At 45.5% G+C, this 19,280-nt stretch overlaps 1 protein-coding gene across 1 annotated transcript in view; it reads right to left on the bottom strand.

The window, feature by feature from the left end:
• Positions 1–2,567: 2,567 nt before the first annotated feature.
• Positions 2,568–19,280, bottom strand: part of LOC143277561 (UNC93-like protein) — a 38,092-nt gene continuing 21,379 nt past the window's right edge. Inside the window, exons 5-8 of the mRNA XM_076582443.1 lie at positions 17,694–17,933; positions 13,910–14,045; positions 12,915–13,049; positions 2,568–2,827 (exon numbers count right to left, since the gene is read on the bottom strand). Of these exons, the coding sequence (XP_076438558.1) occupies positions 2,568–2,827; positions 12,915–13,049; positions 13,910–14,045; positions 17,694–17,933 (771 nt within the window). The remainder of the gene's footprint in view (positions 2,828–12,914; positions 13,050–13,909; positions 14,046–17,693; positions 17,934–19,280) is intronic.

Raw genomic sequence — 19,280 nt, 5'->3', positions numbered from 1 at the left:
TGAGCTCGGACAACACAGCAACAACTTATCACTGAGTGTCAGGAAGATCAAGCGAATGCTTAGGCAGAAAGAGAGCATACATGAAGGCCAAGAAATCGGACAACTGGTCAAACGACCTCTTCCTCCAGTATGAGAGTCGTCGGGCACTGAGAAGAACAGAGTGACAGTACATCAATGAACAACCGAAACGGGCTTCATGAAAAACAACTCAAAGCCTTTTCTAGATATAAGTTCATTCTGGGTACCAGGAAATTCACTCTTTCAAGAGCCATTGCGCTACAGAAATCCTGGACAGTCTAGAAGAATTGACGAAAGACTGGGGAATGTGCTTCAATGCACAGAAATGTTAAATTTCAGCCAGCAAGAACAATCGCCCTGCTTCTACTGACTGAACTGAATAGTATTAAAACTTGTCCAGCAGAATCCCTGACTGGGAGAACAGATTTCAAATTACCTGCAATGGACCAGAAGCCAAATGTATACTTGCTTCCTGAGACGAAACCTAAGGAACTGCCCTCCAGAGAGTCAGTGAATGGCTTTTGTCTCTCTTGTCCACTCCACACTGAAGTCTGGTGTAGTGGTATGGGACCCCTTCTCAGTCTGGTACAGTGGTATGGGACCCCTTCCCAGTCTGGTGCACTGGTATGGGACACCTTCCCAGTCTGTTGCAGTGGTATGGGACCCCTTCCCCCAGAAAGACATCGAAAGAGCCGAGCGGGTCCAACGCAAGGCCGCCTGGTTCACCGCCAAAGAATACAGGTCACTGGACCCAGGCTGTGTGATTCCTATATTACAAGAGCATATATGACTACCCCTGGATGAACAGTGTAAAATCATCATCCTCACCACCCTATACAGGACTGTAAACAGACAAATTCCAGCTCTACCACCAGAAAAGTTCCTAACACCGGTGTGCCAGTAAGACCAGCAGAAGATCCAGACCAACAACATACAAAGATTATGACACAGAAAACATTGTAGAAAGAAGAACATACAAGTTAACAATAGCAACGGTTTTCCAATCCCATTCAACAAAACAGAGAGCTCGTTTTTTTTTGTTGTTTTTTTTTAACTCTCTCCATACGAACGGCGAAAGGGACGACGTTAACAGCGTTTCACCCCAATTACCATCATCAAAATATTGCAAGAGGAAGGATCTTATACTGAAGAGGTGAATGTTGACAAAGAATACCACAATTCTTACGACGGAAGCTAAAGGCTGGGTCATTCAGACACCCACTGGACATCCGAGGAGTTTGTGTAGAGGAGAAGAGAGGACTGGCCGCACTGAGTGAGTAAAGAAACAACAGCAGAATGAACCAGCTGGAAGAAGTTGTCAGTGTAGGGACCACCGCAGCATTTAGGGCGGCCATCCGAAGTTCCCTGCCATCTGATGATTTCCAACACTAGCAAAAAAATAACGAACATGCGCTCTCCCAAGCCAAGTCCATTCCGACGATTACCAAACTGGCTTCTGCAATGTATAGATCGTGATCCTTACCCAGAGTTCTGAAACTCAGACCACATGCACACGTGAAAAGACTGTGCTAGTAATTCAGACACGTAAAAAGATCATACGAGGTGTGTTCATAAAGTATCCGACCTTTATTTTTTCGTGCGTAAGCGAATGAAGCTAGGGAGGCGTGGTTTGGTGCACGTATGTAGGCGACCCTAATGTGCATGCGTGAATATTTTCCCGCCCGCCGATGAGTTAGGAAGTGTAAGTGAGCGCCGTCGGATTTTCGTGTTTGACAAAATGACTGAAAAACTTGAACAACACTACTGCATCAAATTTTGTGTCAAGCTTGGCGATTCCCAAGTGGAAAAGACTTTATTGGACAATCAAAAAGATTCAAGTCTTAAAAGATTCACAATGAAATATTCTCTGCAGTTATATTGAACATTTATTTTGACGAATGGCCCCGGTTTCACTCTGCAATCTCTCTCTCTCTCTCTCCCTCCACCATTACATTACTCCTTAAGTGATGTTCACTTTCCAGTGTGTTATTATTGTTGCTACTGTGTTAGTATTAGTATTATCATTAATATTATCATTGTTGTTGTTGTCAGTGGTAGTTGCGGTAATAGTAGTTTGTTTTTTTGGTGTGTTTTTGTTGTTGTTTTTCTTCTTTAGTTTAGTTTTGTCTTGCACTTAATCCTTCTTTTCATTGTTAAATAATGTGTGTATTTTCGCCATTGCGTTTGTGTATTGCTTATTACATATGAACGAGCACGACATAAGCTCATGCTTGTTGTTGCTCAAGTCTTCTTAATTGAACGCTGTATTGCACCTTGTTTCTTGATATTAAAAAAAATGTTTAAACCAAGAAGAACGAACCAGACCATTGTACAGTCGGAATACAGAAAACATGAAAAACAAACAATTAAGTTTCGCTGCCCCTGATGATATCACTTTGATGTCCTGACAACTATGGTTGTATGATCGGTGAAGGTTCACCATGCAGTAAAATTATATTTGTCAACGAAACAATTTTTTTTTTAAAATGCAAAGCTTGAGACATACATTCATTTAACCCACACCCACCCCTGAAGCTCAGAGAAGACCCTCAGCCTTGTTCTTGTCCTTGTCCTTCAATGGCTGCATTCGGCGTTTCAGGTGGTGGTCTTAACTTCTTTCTCTCTTTGATTTCCACGAGGGCGTAGCCTACCATGCCAGACACTATGAAGAAAAGGCAGATGTAGATCTTGAACTCGGTTTTTATGGAGTTCTGGTAGGCGTAGGTCATGACGAACCCTCCAGATTCCCATAGGCGGTAGTTGGCAAAGGCGGCCTCTGTGTTTTCCGTAAACAGCGCTCCATACAGGGCTGGAAGCAGAAACAGCGCGGGCTGCTGCTTTGACAGGATACTAAAAAAGGGTGAAGATAGATAGATTGATAGATAATAATAATAATAATAATAATAATAATAATAGTATTTATATAGCGCTGAATCTTGTGCAGAGACAAACCAAAGCGCTTTCGCACCATTCACACGCATGCATAACTCTAAAACTGTAGAAACTAAAGACAGGAAAGGTAGGCAAGGGGGTGCTATTTTGGGAAGAGGTGGGTTTTAAGGCCAGACTTTAAAGAGCTGAGAGTGGAGACTTGACGAAGCGAAAGAGGAAGTTCATTCCAATTGCAAGGTCCAGAGACAGAGAAAGAACGGCGGCCAACAGACGAGTGTTTGAATCTGGGTAAACATAGTGGATCCGAAGCCGATCGTAGTGAGCAAGATGGAGTGTAGAGGTGAAGGCAGCCACAGAGATAGGAAGGGGCAGTTTTGTGAATACATTTATAACATAGAGTGCTGATCTTGTATTTTATTCGATGTGAGACAGGGAGCCAGTGGAGATGTAAAATAGGAGTGATGTGCTCAGATCTTTTCTTTCTGAGGACGAGTCGGGCAGCAGAGTTTTGTATGCGCTGAAGGGACTGAATGGATGAAGCAGGCAAACCAGACAGTAGAGAGTTACAGTTGTCAAGGTGAGAGAGAATGAGAGAAACAAGTCTAGATGTTGCGTCAATGGACAGATATTTCCGGACGGCACTGGTGCGCCGCAGTTGACAGAAGCAGGACTGACATGTCTGACTGATAAATTTTTGCATGGGCAGTGTGTTGTCAAGGACAACACCGAGGTTCCTGACTGACGCGGAAAGAGGGGTGGATGTACTGCCAAGTTTGATTGTGTCAGTTGTGATGGAAGACAGTTTTTGTTTAGTTCCTATGATCATTGCTTCAGTTTTGTGCGCGTTCAATTGTAACTTATTTCGAGTCATCCAGTTTTGAATGTCCAGGAAGCAGTTGGATGCTTCTTGCAAGAGCGACAACAATTTTTCAGGGGTATCACTCTTCTGGAGTTGAGTGTCATCAGCATAAGAATGATGACTGATATTATGGTGGTTGATAATTTCAGCGAGAGGAGCAGTGTACAGTGTGAAGAGCACCGGGCCTAAAACAGATCCCTGTGGGACTCCATGTTCGATTTTAACGGGTTCAGATTGGAAATGATCAACAATGACAGACTGGAATCGATCAGTGAGATAAGATTTGAACCAGTTTAGAACAGTGCCATTGATACCAAATGTCAAATGAAGACGGGAAAGAAGGATTGAGTGGTCTATCGTGTCAAAGGCGGCTGTCAAGTCGAGAAGAGTGAGAAGGTAAATTTTTCCTGAGTCGGACGCTATCAGTAGATTGTTCAGAATGTGGAGGACAGTGGTTTTGGTGCTGTGGTCAGCACGATAGGCAGACTGAAATGGGTGGATGAGATTGTTGAAACAAAGGTGGTTGTTGAGCTGCTTGAGGACAGCTTTTTCAAAGAGTCTGGACACGAATGGAAGATTAGAAACTGGTCGATAGTTTTTCAAAATGTTTGCGTCAAGGTTGTGTTTCTTCAGAAGAGGCCGGACGATTGCAGTTTTGAAGGTGGATGGAAACGTTCCAGTGAGAAGGGATGAGTTGACAACATTGGTGATTGTGGGGAGAAGATGTGATACACACTGGGAAAAGACCAAGGCTGGAATAGGATCGAGTTCACAGGATTTTATTGTCATTTCTTTCAGGATTTCATGAACTTCTGTTTCAGTCAATGGATTAAAGGAATGGAGAGGAGTGCCGCTGAACTGAGGATCAGGATGAACAGGATGGAAAGACATTTGGTCTAAGATGGTACGAATATTTTGGACTTTGTCGAAAAAGAAAGAGGAGAAGACATTGGGGAGTTCAGATAAAGTGTAGGCAGAAGGAAGAGGAGTCTTTTTTACAGTTCCAAGAAGATTTGACATGACAGAGTAAAGAGGTTTGGTGGATGTGGCATAGAGAACTTGAGAAGAAGAGAAGTTTGTCTTTGCTGATGAGATCATATGTTTGACTTTATTTATTTGTTTTCGGAATATTTGATTGTGGACTTGCAGTTAGATGTAAGTATGTATATGCCGCCCCTTGAACCATTCTGACAGACACAGATGAGCACAGTGGGAAAATGTATAGCCTGAATTAAACAAAAACGAAGCCTTCGTGGCTCACGTGGGATTCCGACTGATTAAAAGTAAACGTAAAACGGACACTCCCCTCACAATCTTTGTTACTCAGCTGTTCAACCAAAGCACTCAGATGCCGTTTGAAGCATGTGGCCTTGCTGAAGTTCACTTCGCACACATTGAACCCATACCTCCATGGAACCTCCAGAAGGAGTAGACCTGTGCAGTCATGTGATTTTGCTATGATCCTGATGCATTGGCAGAAACGGTACAGTGTTGGACTTCTGATCCAGTGTTCATTTGAGATGGTTCGAGGCCCAGTTTTGGCGTGGTTTTGTGTCCTTGGATAAGACACTTTACTCTGGTTTTCCTCATTCCACCCAAGTGTGAATGGGTACCCGACAAAGGTCGGGAAAGATAAATCGGCAGAAGGAGATAACTGGGCGCCGCCTTCCTATGCCGAGCCCTAGACACAACGAATAATGTATTCACTGCCCCACTAAGTCCACAATGGGAAAATGCGGCTGCTTTCGCATATGAGGTATATGAAGGATTTCAAAGAAAAGAAGAAACACTAGCAGTAGCAACTGACCTTGAAGATGCCTACAATAAGTCCAGTTTGCACACCTCATGGAGCTGCTACTATGGGATGGAGTAAGTTTGATACTGACAAGATGGATAGCAGCATCGCTTCAGGAAAGAACCGTCGTCCTATGCCTCGGAGATTGGATGTCTGCACCTTCTAAACTATCCATGGGACTGCCACAAGGGTCTCCGCTCTCTCCTGTCCTCTACAACGTCTACACAAAGGGCCTTGCAGACTTAAACAACAATGGAATAGTTTCGGTGCTTACTCTTGCGGATGATGGCTGGTCTTCAAAACTTCGAAAGATGCTCAGAAAAGAACTAAAACCGTCCAGAAACAACTGAACAATATCGCTCAATGGTGCAAGGACACAGGATCTTCCATCAATCCAGCGAAAGCTCAAACGTTGTTGTGCACCCTCAACAACAGAACCGCAAGCAAATCACCCCCACCTGTCTCATTCGACGGAATTAAGATCGAGGAAACCGGATGCCTATGCTACCTAGGGATACAGTTCGACAGGATGCTGACCCTCAGAAAACATACGGAAAATACTGTTCTCAAATGCAAAAAGATCTTTCAGTCTTAAAAGTGCTATAGTGTGCCAGCAGTGTCACCCCCACCACCCACACTCTGTCCCCCTTCCCTTCCCATCCCTTTGCCCCCCCCCCCCCCCCCCCCCCCCCGCCTTATCTCCCTTCCGGCTCCGTCCAAAGTCCAGTCTTTGAGGTCGCGCCGACAACGCGCCACCCTCCCTCCTTCCACCCCCCCTCCTCACTCCCACTCTGTAGTCGGCTGTCTTTGATCAGCGACGCCACGTCACCTGCCCCAGCTGTTGAAACACGTGCGGTTATGTGATGTCTGCTGCAATCCCCGTGCTGAACTGGATGTCGGCATGTTCGAAACAGACGAGTGTAGGCATGTCAGAACATTCCATGTGGCGGCCTGTCTTTCAAGTCGTTCCCCATCTCCCCTTTCACAAACACAGCTGAGGAAGATGGCAGGACTTCGGAACGTAAGCTAGGGAGAATGTATGCTAATGTGAACTTTGATCATGCTGGCTAACATGCCGAAGTTGTATTGTCCTGTCTCCCCAATCTCTTTGTGACGTAAACGGGTGAACTTGTCGTCACAGAATGTGTATAGCCAAGTGGGTAGAATTGTAGCAAATCAGATCAATCTGTTGAATTTGACGAATTGGGATTAAGCAGTGAATCTGTCAGTCATTCACATAGCGTCACTAGGACAAGCAAAGATTGGTTATTTTAGTTCAACAAGCTGGGAGAGTGAGTGTTGTAGCTTGCATTAGTATGCACAGTATGCTGTGGGAAGGGATAAAACCAGTCAGCACAGCCAGTTCTTGCTGTCTCCCAGAAGAACTAGAACCTGACACAAGGGTGACTGACTGATCAGTGGTGTGAGGAGGAAGGAAATCCCTGTTGGGCTGTGAGTACATGACTTGTAATGGTTTCATGTTATGTTGATAACTTAGTTGTGTTGGGAAACAATGTTTTGTGTCGGTGGACAGCCAGTTTAAGTTGATCTTGTGGCTGGTGGAATGAAAAGGGGTTAATGTGTGGAGGGAAGTACTGGCCTATATCTTTTGAGTCCCCCCCTCCCCCCTCCTCCCTCTTCTGTTTTGTTACAGATATCTTGTTCTGTATTTTTGATGTATTACTTACTTGTTTTGTATATAATATGTGGTGTTGGTTCAGTGTGAACTGAACAGATCTATAGGCTAAAACATTGTCAGTGTGTGTTGAGGCTTTTTCATGTGTGTGTGTGTGTGTGTGTGTGTGCGTGTGCGTGTGTGTGTGTGCACATGGGGGTAACAGAAAGTGTTGTGGAACAAATGTTTGATTTGTTGGTTGTTGTGGTAACGTGTAGGAGTTGTGCTATGTGTCAGTGGTTTACTTTGTTCAGACAAAGTGGGAAAGCACATTTTAATGTGATTAATGAGTTGGTTAACAATGAGAGCACTGTTTACCAGATATGTTGGAAGTAATGATTTCCATACATGTACTTGTGTCAGTGGGACACTTTATGAAGGCAAAGAGGAAATTTGTTTGGTCATGGTAACACACAGTTTTACTGTATGATGGGTAACATGAGTTGAACACTCTGGGATGTACTGGTCAGTCATAGGTATGGTGCACAGTATGGTATGTCACTGTTGGTGGCAGGTAAGCTTGATGAAGCTTGTATTACCTCACATAGATTTATGTGTGAGAGGAGTGCATTCTGGTGGACATGTGATGAAAGGTACTGCTGCTTGTAGGTGCTGCTTTAGGTGTAGGGTAAACTTTTTACTGTGTACTGCTTGTAGGAAGTACTTGGAAGTAGGCAGTGTGTGCTGCCTTAGTGTGTGTTGCTTTTGCTAAGTAGGGTGAACTGCTTAGTGTGTGTGCTGTATTGTAAAGTAAACACTCTATAAAAACCACTCCATGTGGCCCTGCTATTGATGTGAGGAGAGAGTGAGTGAGTGCATCAATTAGTCGATCCTATATCCCCCTGTCTGCTCCCCTCTCCCTTGGAATAGAATCGAACACAACACTTTCGAAAACAGCAGTTTTTACAAAAGCAATGGCAACCAAAGGTACTGAACAACGCCACCTCTTCCTGCTATATCAATCACTCGTTCTCAGTGTGATTGACTGCGGACTTGGGCTAACAACACCGTCTCAAAACAGCCTCCTAAAATTAGAAAGAGTTCAAAATGAAGCTATGAGGCTGATCCTTGGAACAACAAAAGCCCACGGAAACCATGTGATACCTGCTTGACCTTCCTTCAGTGCAGGCCAGAAACAAGTTAGAACAGGTTAAGACCTACTTCAGAGCATTAGAAAACCCTCAAAACCCACTGCATGACGCAATCAATGAACCAAAAGGCAGCCGTGTAGGACGAGGAAGATCATGGATGGGGCAAGCAGAAGACACACTCCAGCTAGTATGCCGACTACAAGACCTGAAAGAAACAAAAGAATGGAAGGGAAACCCCGAAAGCCTCAGTCACCTATTTAACACAGCCATTTCACCCACTCTGGGAAGACATTGTCGGGAATGGCCAGAGGGCAAAACTGATGCAGAAGTGAAGCTACTCATAGAAGAAAACAGTAAAGAAGAGGACATCATCATATACACAGATGGCTCAGTCACCAAAGGCCAATCCGGTTGGGGATTCACTGCGAAACAAAATGGAAAAACAATTAGGGAAGAGAATGCTGCCTACAAAGTCACAACCTCCAGCCTAACGATGGAAGTTGAAACTGTGACACTTGCCCTCCAGTGGCTGTCATCTATCCATATGCCCGGAAACCAACATGCCATGATTCTAACGGACTCAATGTACCTCATACAGAAAACTAAAAGTGGAATGGGAAGCCCAGAGTGGCACGAGGCAATGCGAAACTTTCAGATTAAAAAACTTTCATGGTCATACTGCCCAGGACATGCAGGTGTTAAGGGAAATGAGCGAGCTGACAGACTTGCTGGTAACGCAACAACAACGAGCGGCCTACATCTAGGAAAATCGGAAATCCCCAGAAAAGTCAAAGAATACCAAAAAGAACAGGTACAAGGACATCACACCATCGACTGCCTCAAAGAAATAAAAGTAGAGAGAGGGAGCGGCCGTAAGTCTAGCACGTAAGGCAGAGCACGATGCTTTGCAAATCAAACGAATATCGGCATCATTTCCAAACCAACATTGTGCAAATTTCTTCAACACGGAACAGAATCTCTGTGGGCTTTTCCAAATACAATAGGCTGAGCAACACTTAGACGCCACGTTCTTGGCATCAGAGATCTTTTCCCACCCCTCTTGCCGCCAATCAGTGGCAGCCTCTGTGCGTGTGTGTATGTGTGTGTTTGTATATCTGTGTGTCTGTGTGTTTGTGTGCGTGCGCGAGGGTGTAAGTGTACACATGTGTCAGGAGAGCTCTGTGCGCGTGCATGCGTGTGTGTGTGTGTGTGTGTGTGTGTGTGTGTGGTTGTGCAGAGGATGAGGTATGTGTGTGTATGCATGTCTACACTGTGGCAGCAACGGAATATTGGAACGTGTAGTCTGTCAGGAGAAATGGTCCACCTTCCCCCAAGCATCTTGAGGTACGTACAGGCAAGGTGGAATGTACTGATCAGAATGATATGCTTCTTTTACTGGTCAGGCTGGTTCCAGACGATCGGGTAGGCTTTCATATAAACCCCAAGATCAAACGTAGTGATAACGTACTCTTGTCCAACCTCTCGTGGCCTCCTCTGCAAGTCACAAGGACTCCTGGACTGTCTTGTACTCGGTGACTGGGTGATGGATCACAGGGTAGTAGTCCAATGTCGTCTTCTTTGCCGGGTTAATGGTAATATCAGAACGTTTATTCGACATGGCTCAAAAGTCACAACAATACTTTCATGCTTCACCCTCGTGGTTCCGCATCGCTTGAAGTACTTTCCCCGTGTAATCTTTCACTATAGTATAGAGTCTTTCATTTCATAAAGAAAACACACACACACACACACACACACACACACACACACACACACACACACACACACACGTGCTCACACTTGGAAAGTGCACATAAACGTTTTTTTCAATAAAAATACCAATATGAATTTGTAAAGAATTAAATTTGCGGTGAAGCCAAATAGGGGGTAGGGGAGATAAACCGGCGGCAAAGGAGAGCAGAATAGGCCCATGGTGACATGGCATAGCTCAAAAGAATCACAAGAGACTGTTCTTTGAAAGTGTGGTGTACTCTGTTTCTAATAAGTTGCACAGTTTTCGAGAGAGACGGTTTATTGCAAACAGGCAAATTCACAGTTCGCAACGTGTGACAGACGGTGGGTACACACGTAGCTTCACTGCGGTCACCTTATTGTATATATTGTCGTTCTGATTATTGCATATCGTGCAGAAGGCATTACTGTCAACAAAAACGTAAAGGAAATTCTTGTAGCTCAAATAACAAAGACACAGGTGACCACCAAACTTATGGAAGGTTTTGGAACGACGAAAAGCAGCCGCGGCACCTGAGATGGGTACCCTTCAAAATTAAGCCAGAAGGGACAGTGAGTCCCAAGATTTTTTATGTCAATATGATTTTTCGTGATCAATACACTCTAAATCACCAAAAAAAAGTACACATGGCAAATTTATTAGGGGGGGTGAAAGGTGGACCATTTCTCCTGACCGAGTAGTGCGGGTGTGCATATATATATTTGTATTCATGGGTGTGGATAAATACCGTCCAGACCTTTAACTAAGCAAGGCGCGAAAGCGATCCATGCCGCCTGATCAAAGTCAGGCTACCGTAATGGACTTACACACAACAACAAAAAATGAAACAACGCAACACAGAGAGAGAGAGAGCACATACACATTCACTTTCCTCACACACACCCACACACACACATTTTGCACCCCCAACCCTCTCTCCCTCGCTCTCTCTCTTTCTTTCTCTTTTCTCCATATTATCCTTTCTTTCCATCCCTCCCTCTCTCCATCTCTTCTTTGCCCTCACATAATTATTTTATGTCTTACTCATTGACAGAGGAATCGCACACACACATGCACATACACACACTCTCTCTCTCACAGTCACACTCACTCTCTCTAACACATAAACACACACGCACTCTCTCTCTCTCTCCCACTCAAACACACACACAGAGCTACACACATTCTCTCTCGGTCACACACACACACATGCACTCTCTCTCTCTCTCTAACATACACAGAGTGGCATAAGGCAATGCGCAACTTTCAGATAAAAAAACTCACATGGTCATACTGCCCGGGACATGCAGGAGTTAAGGGAAATGAGCGAGCTGACAGACTTGCTGGTAACGCAACACCAACGAGCGGCCTACATCTAAGAAAATCGGAAATCCTCAGAAAAGTCAAAGAATATCAAAAAGAACAGGTACAAGGCCATCACACCATCGATCGCCTCAAAGAAATAAAAGCAGAGAGAGGGAGCGGCCGTAAGTCTAACATGAAAGGTAGAGCACGATGCTTTGCAAATCAAACAAATATCGGCATCATTTCCAAACCAACATTGCGCAAATTTCTTCAAAACGGAACAGAGTCTCTGTGGGCTTTTCCAAATACAATAGACTGAGCAACACACTAGACGCCACGTTCTTGGCATCAGAGATCTTTTCCCATCCCTCTTGCGGCCAATCAGTGGCAGCCTCTGTGCGTGTGTGTATGTGTGTACGTGTGTTTGTGTGTATGTGTGGGTCTGTGTTTTTGAGTGCGTTTGTGCATGCGTGAGAGTGTAAGTGTACACAAGTGTCAGGAGAGTTCTGTGTATGTGTGTGTGTTGTGTGTGTGTGTGTGTGTGAGGGGGAGGTGGGGGCGCAGGGAGGTGAGGTAGAGGATGAGGTATGTGAGTGTATGCATGCCTACGCTGTGGGAGCAACAGGATATTGGAACGTATATATTATATATATATCTTTGTATATATGTGTGTGGGGTTGGGGGTGGGAGATATGGGCGTGTGTGTGTGCTTGTACAAGTAAGCGTTCATCTGTGTGTGTGTGTGCGTGTGCGTGTTTGTGTGTGTGTGTGTGTGTGTGTGTGTGTGTGCCGTGGAAGCTGCGATACATAGACAAGAAATGAGTGTGTGGAGGAGGGGGTAGAGGAGGTGCAGGGTAATTTGTGGTGTATGTGTGTGTGTGTGTGTTGGAGCTCATGTACGTTTATATGTATTTGACTGTGCTTTCATATCTGTGAAACTGCGTTTTTGGGGCATATCTCTTATGCATGTGTGGGTGTATGTGTGAATGTGTGTCTTCATGTTTTATATTTATTTGCTTATTTATCATCATTGTTGTCTTATTTATTTAATTATTTATTTATTATTATTATTATTTTATCATTATTTTCATTACTACTACCTCTTTTTTTTCCCTTTTTTTTTAAATATCATAATTATTATTTATTTATGTAAGCTATATATATATATTTTTTTTTTTCTTCCTCAAGGCCTGACTAAGCGCGTTGGGTTACGCTGCTGGTCAGGCATCTGCTTGGCAGATGTGGTGTAGCGTATATGGATTTGTCCGAACGCAGTGACGCCTCCTTGAGCTACTGAAACTGAAACTGAAACTAACATACACACACAGACACACACACACACACACACACTCTCTCTCTCTCTCTCTCTCAAGCATACACACATACACGCACACGCGCGCGCACTCACACACACACACACACACACACACATACACACACACAGCCTTGTTGAACACTCTCTCTCCTTCAAAGACACACACACACACACACACTACACACACACGCACGCACGCACGCACGCACACACACACACACACACACAGTACCATTTATCTGGGTCTGAATGACAGCATCCCCCATGCCCCAGGCAGCAGCTATTAAGTAGTAGATAACTGCATTGTCGTCAGAGCCTGGTTCCCACACCCACAGGACGGCCAGCAAGGCAGGGTGCACTATGAACACTGATACACACACACACACACACGTTATGTATATGTTGTATTATATATATATATATATATATTGAGTGTGTATATATGCATATAAAGATAAAAATAAACGTAGCTGATGACGTACTTATAGACAATACGTCTCAGACAAGACATCTCCTGAAGAAGCCCGATAGGCGAAAATTTGAGAGCAGAAAAAGGACAATTATTTTCTTTGGGGTTTATTTTATTTACCATAATATATATATATATATATATATATATATATATATATATATATATATATATATATATATATATATATATATATATATATATATATATGCGCGTGTGTGTGTTGTGTGTGTGTGTGTGACCTCTGGTCAACATCAGTTTTATTCATTAATGTGTGCTTTGTATCTTCATTGTCACATGTAATCATGCCGAAAGACAAAAATAAAAATAAAAAAATAAATAAAGAATTTACAGTGCGTCTTACCTTACCTTACCTTACCTCACCTTACCTTATTTTCCAACTATTTCCGTTCTGTCACAACTCACACACACACACACACACACACACACACACACACACACACACGTGAGGACAGGAGGTGGGAACCCAAGGAAAGAGACAGGGTTGGATCCGAGTTGAGTGTGGAGAGCTGATATTACTTTCTTTTCTTTTTTTTTTATTAGTCTTCACCATCCCACATGAAAAGGTTACATTTTGTTGTCGAATTTGATCAGAAATGTGCTTTGTTTGTTTTGTCATGATCCATTGATAGTAGGGGTTGTTGGCCTAAGTCAATGTTCAGTGTTCACGCACACGCACACACACACACACACACACACACAGAGAAGAAGCCATCCCCGCCGCAGCGGGCGCTCACCAAGCACGAAGAAAGGAATGTGCCCCACATATTGCACCAGCCTGCCGAAGCTGAAGGAGCAGAAGGAGTCCACCACCCCGTAGACGATGAAGATGAAGCCCACAAATTTCACCCCGAGGGCACAGCTCACGTAAGACTGAAAGTTTTAGAAAGTCCACTCCACCGTGTAGTTCAGTGAAGGAAGACAGACTGTGATGAAGAGGAAGGGTCGGTGGGGGGTGGGGCTGTAATGACAAAGACGGGGATGTGGAGGGGGGGATGTAATGAGGAAGAGGGCGGGAGGATCTGTAATGAGGAAGAGGTTGTAATGAGGAAAAGGGCGGGAGGAGCTGTAATGAGGAAGAGGGCGGGAGAACCTGTAATGAGGAAGAGGGCGGGAGGACCTGTAACGAGGAAGAGGGCTGGAGGACCTGTAATGAGGAAAAGGGCAGGAGGACCTGTAACGTGGAAGAGGGCGGGAGAACCTGTAATGAGGAAGAGGGCGGGAGAAACTGTAATGAGGAAAAGGGTGGGAGGAGCTGTAATGAGGAAGAGGGCGGGAGCACCTGTAATGAGGAAGAGGGCGGGAGGAGCTGTAATGAGGAAGAGGCTGTAATGAGGAAGAGGGTGGGAGGAGCTGTAAGGAGGAAGAGGGTGGGAGAACCTGTAATGAGGAAAAGGGCGGGAGGAGCTGTAATGAGGAAGAGGGCGGGAGGACCTGTAACGAGGAAGAGGGGAGTGTAATGAGGAAGAAATTAGGAAGACTGTGGGAGGGGCTGTAATAAGAGGGAGCTATAAAGAGGAAGAATGTGGTGGGGGATGTTATGAGGGAGAGGTAGAAGGGACTGTGATGAGAAAGAGGGGGCTGTAATGAGGAAGAAATGAGGAAGACTGTGGGAGGGGCTGTATTGAGGAAGAGGATGGTGGGGATGTAATGAGGAAGAGGGGGCTGTTACGAGGGGCTGTTATGAGAAAGAGGGTGGGAGGAGCTGTAATGAGGAAGAGGGGGCTGTAATGAGGAAGAGGGGCTGTTATGAGGAAGAGGGTGGGAGGAGCTGTAATGAGGAAGAGGAGGCTGTTATGAGGAAGAGGGTGGGAGGAACTGTAATGAGGAAGAGGGGGCTGTAATGAGGAAGAGGGTGGAGGGGCTGTAATTAGGAAGAGGAGGCTGTAATGAGAGATGCAAAAAAGAAGAGGGGGCTGTAATGAGGAAGAGGTGGGATGGGCTGTAATGAGAAAGAATGGACTGAAATGAGGAAGAGGGGCTGTTATGAGGAAGAGGGCGGCTGGGACTGTAATGAGGAAGAGGACGGGAGGGGCTGTAATTAGGAAGAGGGGCTGCAATGAGGAAGAGGGGGCTGTAATTTGGAAGACGGTTGGAGGGATGTAATGAAGAAGAGGGTGATGCTGTAATGAGGCAGAGGGGCTGTAATAAGCAAGACGGGGGTGTTAGGAGGAAGATGATGGTGCTGTAATCAGGATAGGGGCTGTAATGGGGAAGAGGGGTCTGTAATAGAGACGAGGTGGGAGGAGCTGTAATGAGGAAGATTGGACTGTAATGAGGAAGATGGTTGGAGGGATGTAATGAGGAAGAGGGGGCTTTACTGAGAAAGAGTGTGGGGCTGTAATGAGAAGTGGCTGGGAGGGCTGTAATGAGGAAGAGGGAAGCTGTAATGAGGAAGAGGGTGGTGGGGCTGTAATCAGGAAGATGGGGCTGTAATGAGGAAGAAGGAGGCGGGAATGTAATTAGGAAGAGGGGGTTGTGAAGAGGAAGAGGGCTGTAATGAGAAAGAGGGGGCTGTAATGAGAAAGAGGGGTTGTTTTAAGGAACAGGGTGGGAGGAGAAAAATGAGGAAGAAGGCCTTTAATGATGTAATGAGGAAGATGGTGGGAGGGATTGTAATTCGGAAGAGGGGGATGTAATCAGGAAGATGGTGGGAGGGGAAGTAATGAGGAAGAGGGAGATGTAATGAGGATGTAACGAGGAAGAGGGGGTGTGTTGAAGAAGATGGTTGGAGGGATGTAATGAGGAAGAGGGTGGTGATGTAATGAGGAAGAGGGGCTGTAATAAGGAAGGGCTGTGATGAGGAAGAGGGGGCTGTAGTGAGGAAGAGGTGGGAGGGGCTGTTATCATGAAGAGGGGGCTGTGATGAGGAAGAGTGTGGGAGGGGCTGTAATGAGGAAGAGGGGGCTGTAATGAGGAAGAGGGCGGAGGGGCTGTGATGAGGAAGGGGGCTGTAATAAGGAAGATGGTTGAAAGGATGTAATGAGGAAGTGGAGCTTTAATGAGGAAGAGGGCGGGGTTGTAATGAGAAGAGGCTGGGAGGGCTGTAATGAGGAAGAGGGAAGCTGTAATGAGGAAGAGGGTGGTGGGGCTGTTATGAGGAAGATGGGACTGTAATGAGGAAGAGGGTGGTGGGAATGTAATTAGGAAGAGGGGGTTGTGATGAGCAAGATGGACTGTAATGAGGAAGAGGGTGTTGGGGCTGTAATGAGGAAGAGGTGGCTGTAATGAGAAAGAGGGGTTGTTTTAAGGAAGAGGGTGGGAGGAGAGAAATGAGAAAGAGGGGGTTGTAATGAGGAAGAGTGGCTGTAAAGAGTAAGATGGTGGGAGGGGATGTAATGATAAAGAGGGGCATTTAATGAGGAAGGGGGTGATGTAATGAGGAAGATGGTGGGAGTGATTGTAATTAGGAAGAGAGGGATGTAATCAGGAAGATGGTGGGAGGAGATGTAATGAGGAAGAGGGGGATGTAATGAGGATGTAACGAGGAAGAGGGGGTGTGTTAAGGAAGACGACTGGAGGGATATAATGAGGAAGAAGGTGGTGCTGTGATGAGGAAGAGGGGCTGTAATGAGGAAGACGGTTGGAGGGATGTAATGAGGAAGGGGAGCTTTAAAGAGGAAGAGGGTGGGGTTGTAATGAGATGAGGCTGGGAGGGCTGTAATGAGGAAGAGGGCGGCTGTAATGAGGAAGGGGGGTTGTAATGAGGTAGAGGATGGGGGCTGTAACAAGGAAGAGGCTATAATAAGAGGGGGATATAATGAGGAAAAGGGTGGGAGGGGCTTGAATGAAGATGAGGGAGAGGGGCTGTAATGAGGAAAGGGGGACTGAAATGAGGAACAGACGGGCTTTGATGAGGAAGAAGGAGGGGCTGTACTGAGAAAGAGGGTGTGAGGGGCTGTAATGAGAAAGAGGGTGCGAGGGTTGTAATGAGGAAGAGGGGGCTGTAATGGGGAGGAAGGGGCTGTTATGAGGGAGAGGGAGGTGCTTTAATGAGGGAAAGGGAGGGTTGTAATGAGGAAGAGATGGGAGGCTGTAATGAGGAAATGGGGGTGGGGGTGGGGGCGGCGGTTTCGTAATGAGGAATTGTGTTTATACGCATCAGAAAATCAAATTCGTACGTTAAAGATCCCGTAATCCATGTCAGCGTTCGGTGGGCCAATGGAAACATAAGGAGCATGCCCAGTATGTACATTCTCGGAAACGGGATATGGCTGCCTAAATGGTGGGGATGAACGAGTGATCGTGGGAGTTGCAGCCCATGAACTCAGAAGAAGGAGGAGAAGGAGAAGAAGAAGAAAAAGAAGGAAGTGGAAGAGGAGGAGAAGAAGAAGAAGAAGGAAGAGAAAGAGGAGGAGAAGAAGAAGAAGACGAAGCAGGAGGAGGAGGAGGAGAAGAAGAAGAACAAGAAGAAGAACAAGAAGAAGAAGAAGGAGGAGGAAGTGGAAGAGGAGGAGGAGGAGAAGAAGAAGAAGAAGAAAATGAAGAGCAGCAGCAGAAGATGAAGCGTCGTCAGCTGACCTGTGTGAAGTCGCCCCCAATGAAGGCCTGCTCCACCCCGCTGTACACGGTGAGCGGGATGAGCAGCATCTGGGTCGGGGAGGACGCCAGATGCTTGACGGTGGCCTTCAACAGGTGCGGCGACAGCTTGCGGTCCTCCGCCGAGGTCTCCCGGTCCAGGGTGATGGGGTCCAGCAACACGCTGACCACCAGCATGGCGATGACGGCCGACACAAGGTAGATGATGCACAGCGTGTCCACCTGATGGACCGTTCAATTTGTTTACAGTCAGTCACAATGCGGAGTGTTGGCGTAGAGGTAACGCGTCCGTCTTGGAAGCGAGAGAATCTTGAGCGCACTGGTCGAATCACACCGGCAGTCGCCAGTATTTTCTCCCCCTCCACTACACCTTGAGTGGTGGTCTGGACGCTAGTCATTCGGATGAGACGATAAACCGAGGTACCGTGTGCAGCATGCATTTAGCGAACGTTAAAGAACCAACGGCAACAAAAGGGCTGTCTCTGGCAAAATTCTGTAGAAAAAATCTACTTGGACAGAAAACAAAATTGCAGGCAGAAAAATAGAAGAAAAAAAAGGTGGCGCTGTCAGAGTAGCGATGCGCTCTCCCTGGCGAAAGCAGCCTGAATTTCACACAGAGAAATCTGTTGTGACAAAAAGGGTAATACAAATAATACAAATACAATACTACACCGGCATAAGGTGGTGCAGAATGGTTAATTTAAGACGCTTATCCGCCAATACAGTGTGTTCACCTGATGGACCAGTGCAGTTCACAGTCAGGTGGAAGGACACCACATACAATACTTCACCGGCGGGAAGGTGGCACAGAATGGTTAATTTAAGACGCTTAACCGCCAATACGGTGTCCGTGAGGGTCTGGGTTCGAATCCCGTTCGAATCGCCGTTTTTCTCAAGTTTGACAGGAAATTCAAATTGAGCGTCTAGTCATTTGGGTGAGATGATAAACTAAGATCTCGTGTGCATCGCGCACTTGGCGAACTAAAATGAACCCATCGCAGCATGTTTTGTTCTCTGCCAAAATTCTGTTGAAGAAATCTATAAAGAGAGGTACACAAATATATACGCATGCACAAAAGGTCTGGCCAAGCGTGTTGGGTTATGCTGGTGTTCAGGCATCTGCCTAGCATATGTGGTATAGCGTATATGCATTTGTCCTAACGCAGTAATGACGCCTCTTTGAGCAACTGTAACACTGAAACTGGCAATGTTTACAATTGTTTCGGTGCGTTCCCGTGCGACTTGTGTACAACGTAGTGTTGTGCAAGTACGAGTGTTTCCTGTGTTTTGTTGGTGTTTTCTTTTTAAACGCTGGCGAGATAAACTGTCTTTCTGTGTCTTAAAATATTTACAAAACACAGCACACACTATGTTCTCAAAAAATACTGATTGAGGATGACTCGGAGCTCTCACATGACCTTTAGTTTTTGAGTCATTTAGTTTTAAGAAACGTTTGTACTCCCTGAAACACTTGGGCTTTGTCAACAGGATCATTGCTTGGCATCTGCTGAAAGGGATGGTAATTCGCGGTCAGTTACCAGCGTTTAAACTTTGAAACTTCGATTAGAG

This window comes from Babylonia areolata, chromosome 2 (assembly GCF_041734735.1).
Source record: "Babylonia areolata isolate BAREFJ2019XMU chromosome 2, ASM4173473v1, whole genome shotgun sequence".
In the NCBI taxonomy this organism is placed as follows: Eukaryota; Metazoa; Mollusca; class Gastropoda; order Neogastropoda; family Buccinidae; genus Babylonia; species Babylonia areolata.
This window is presented reverse-complemented; position numbering and strand designations above follow the sequence as displayed.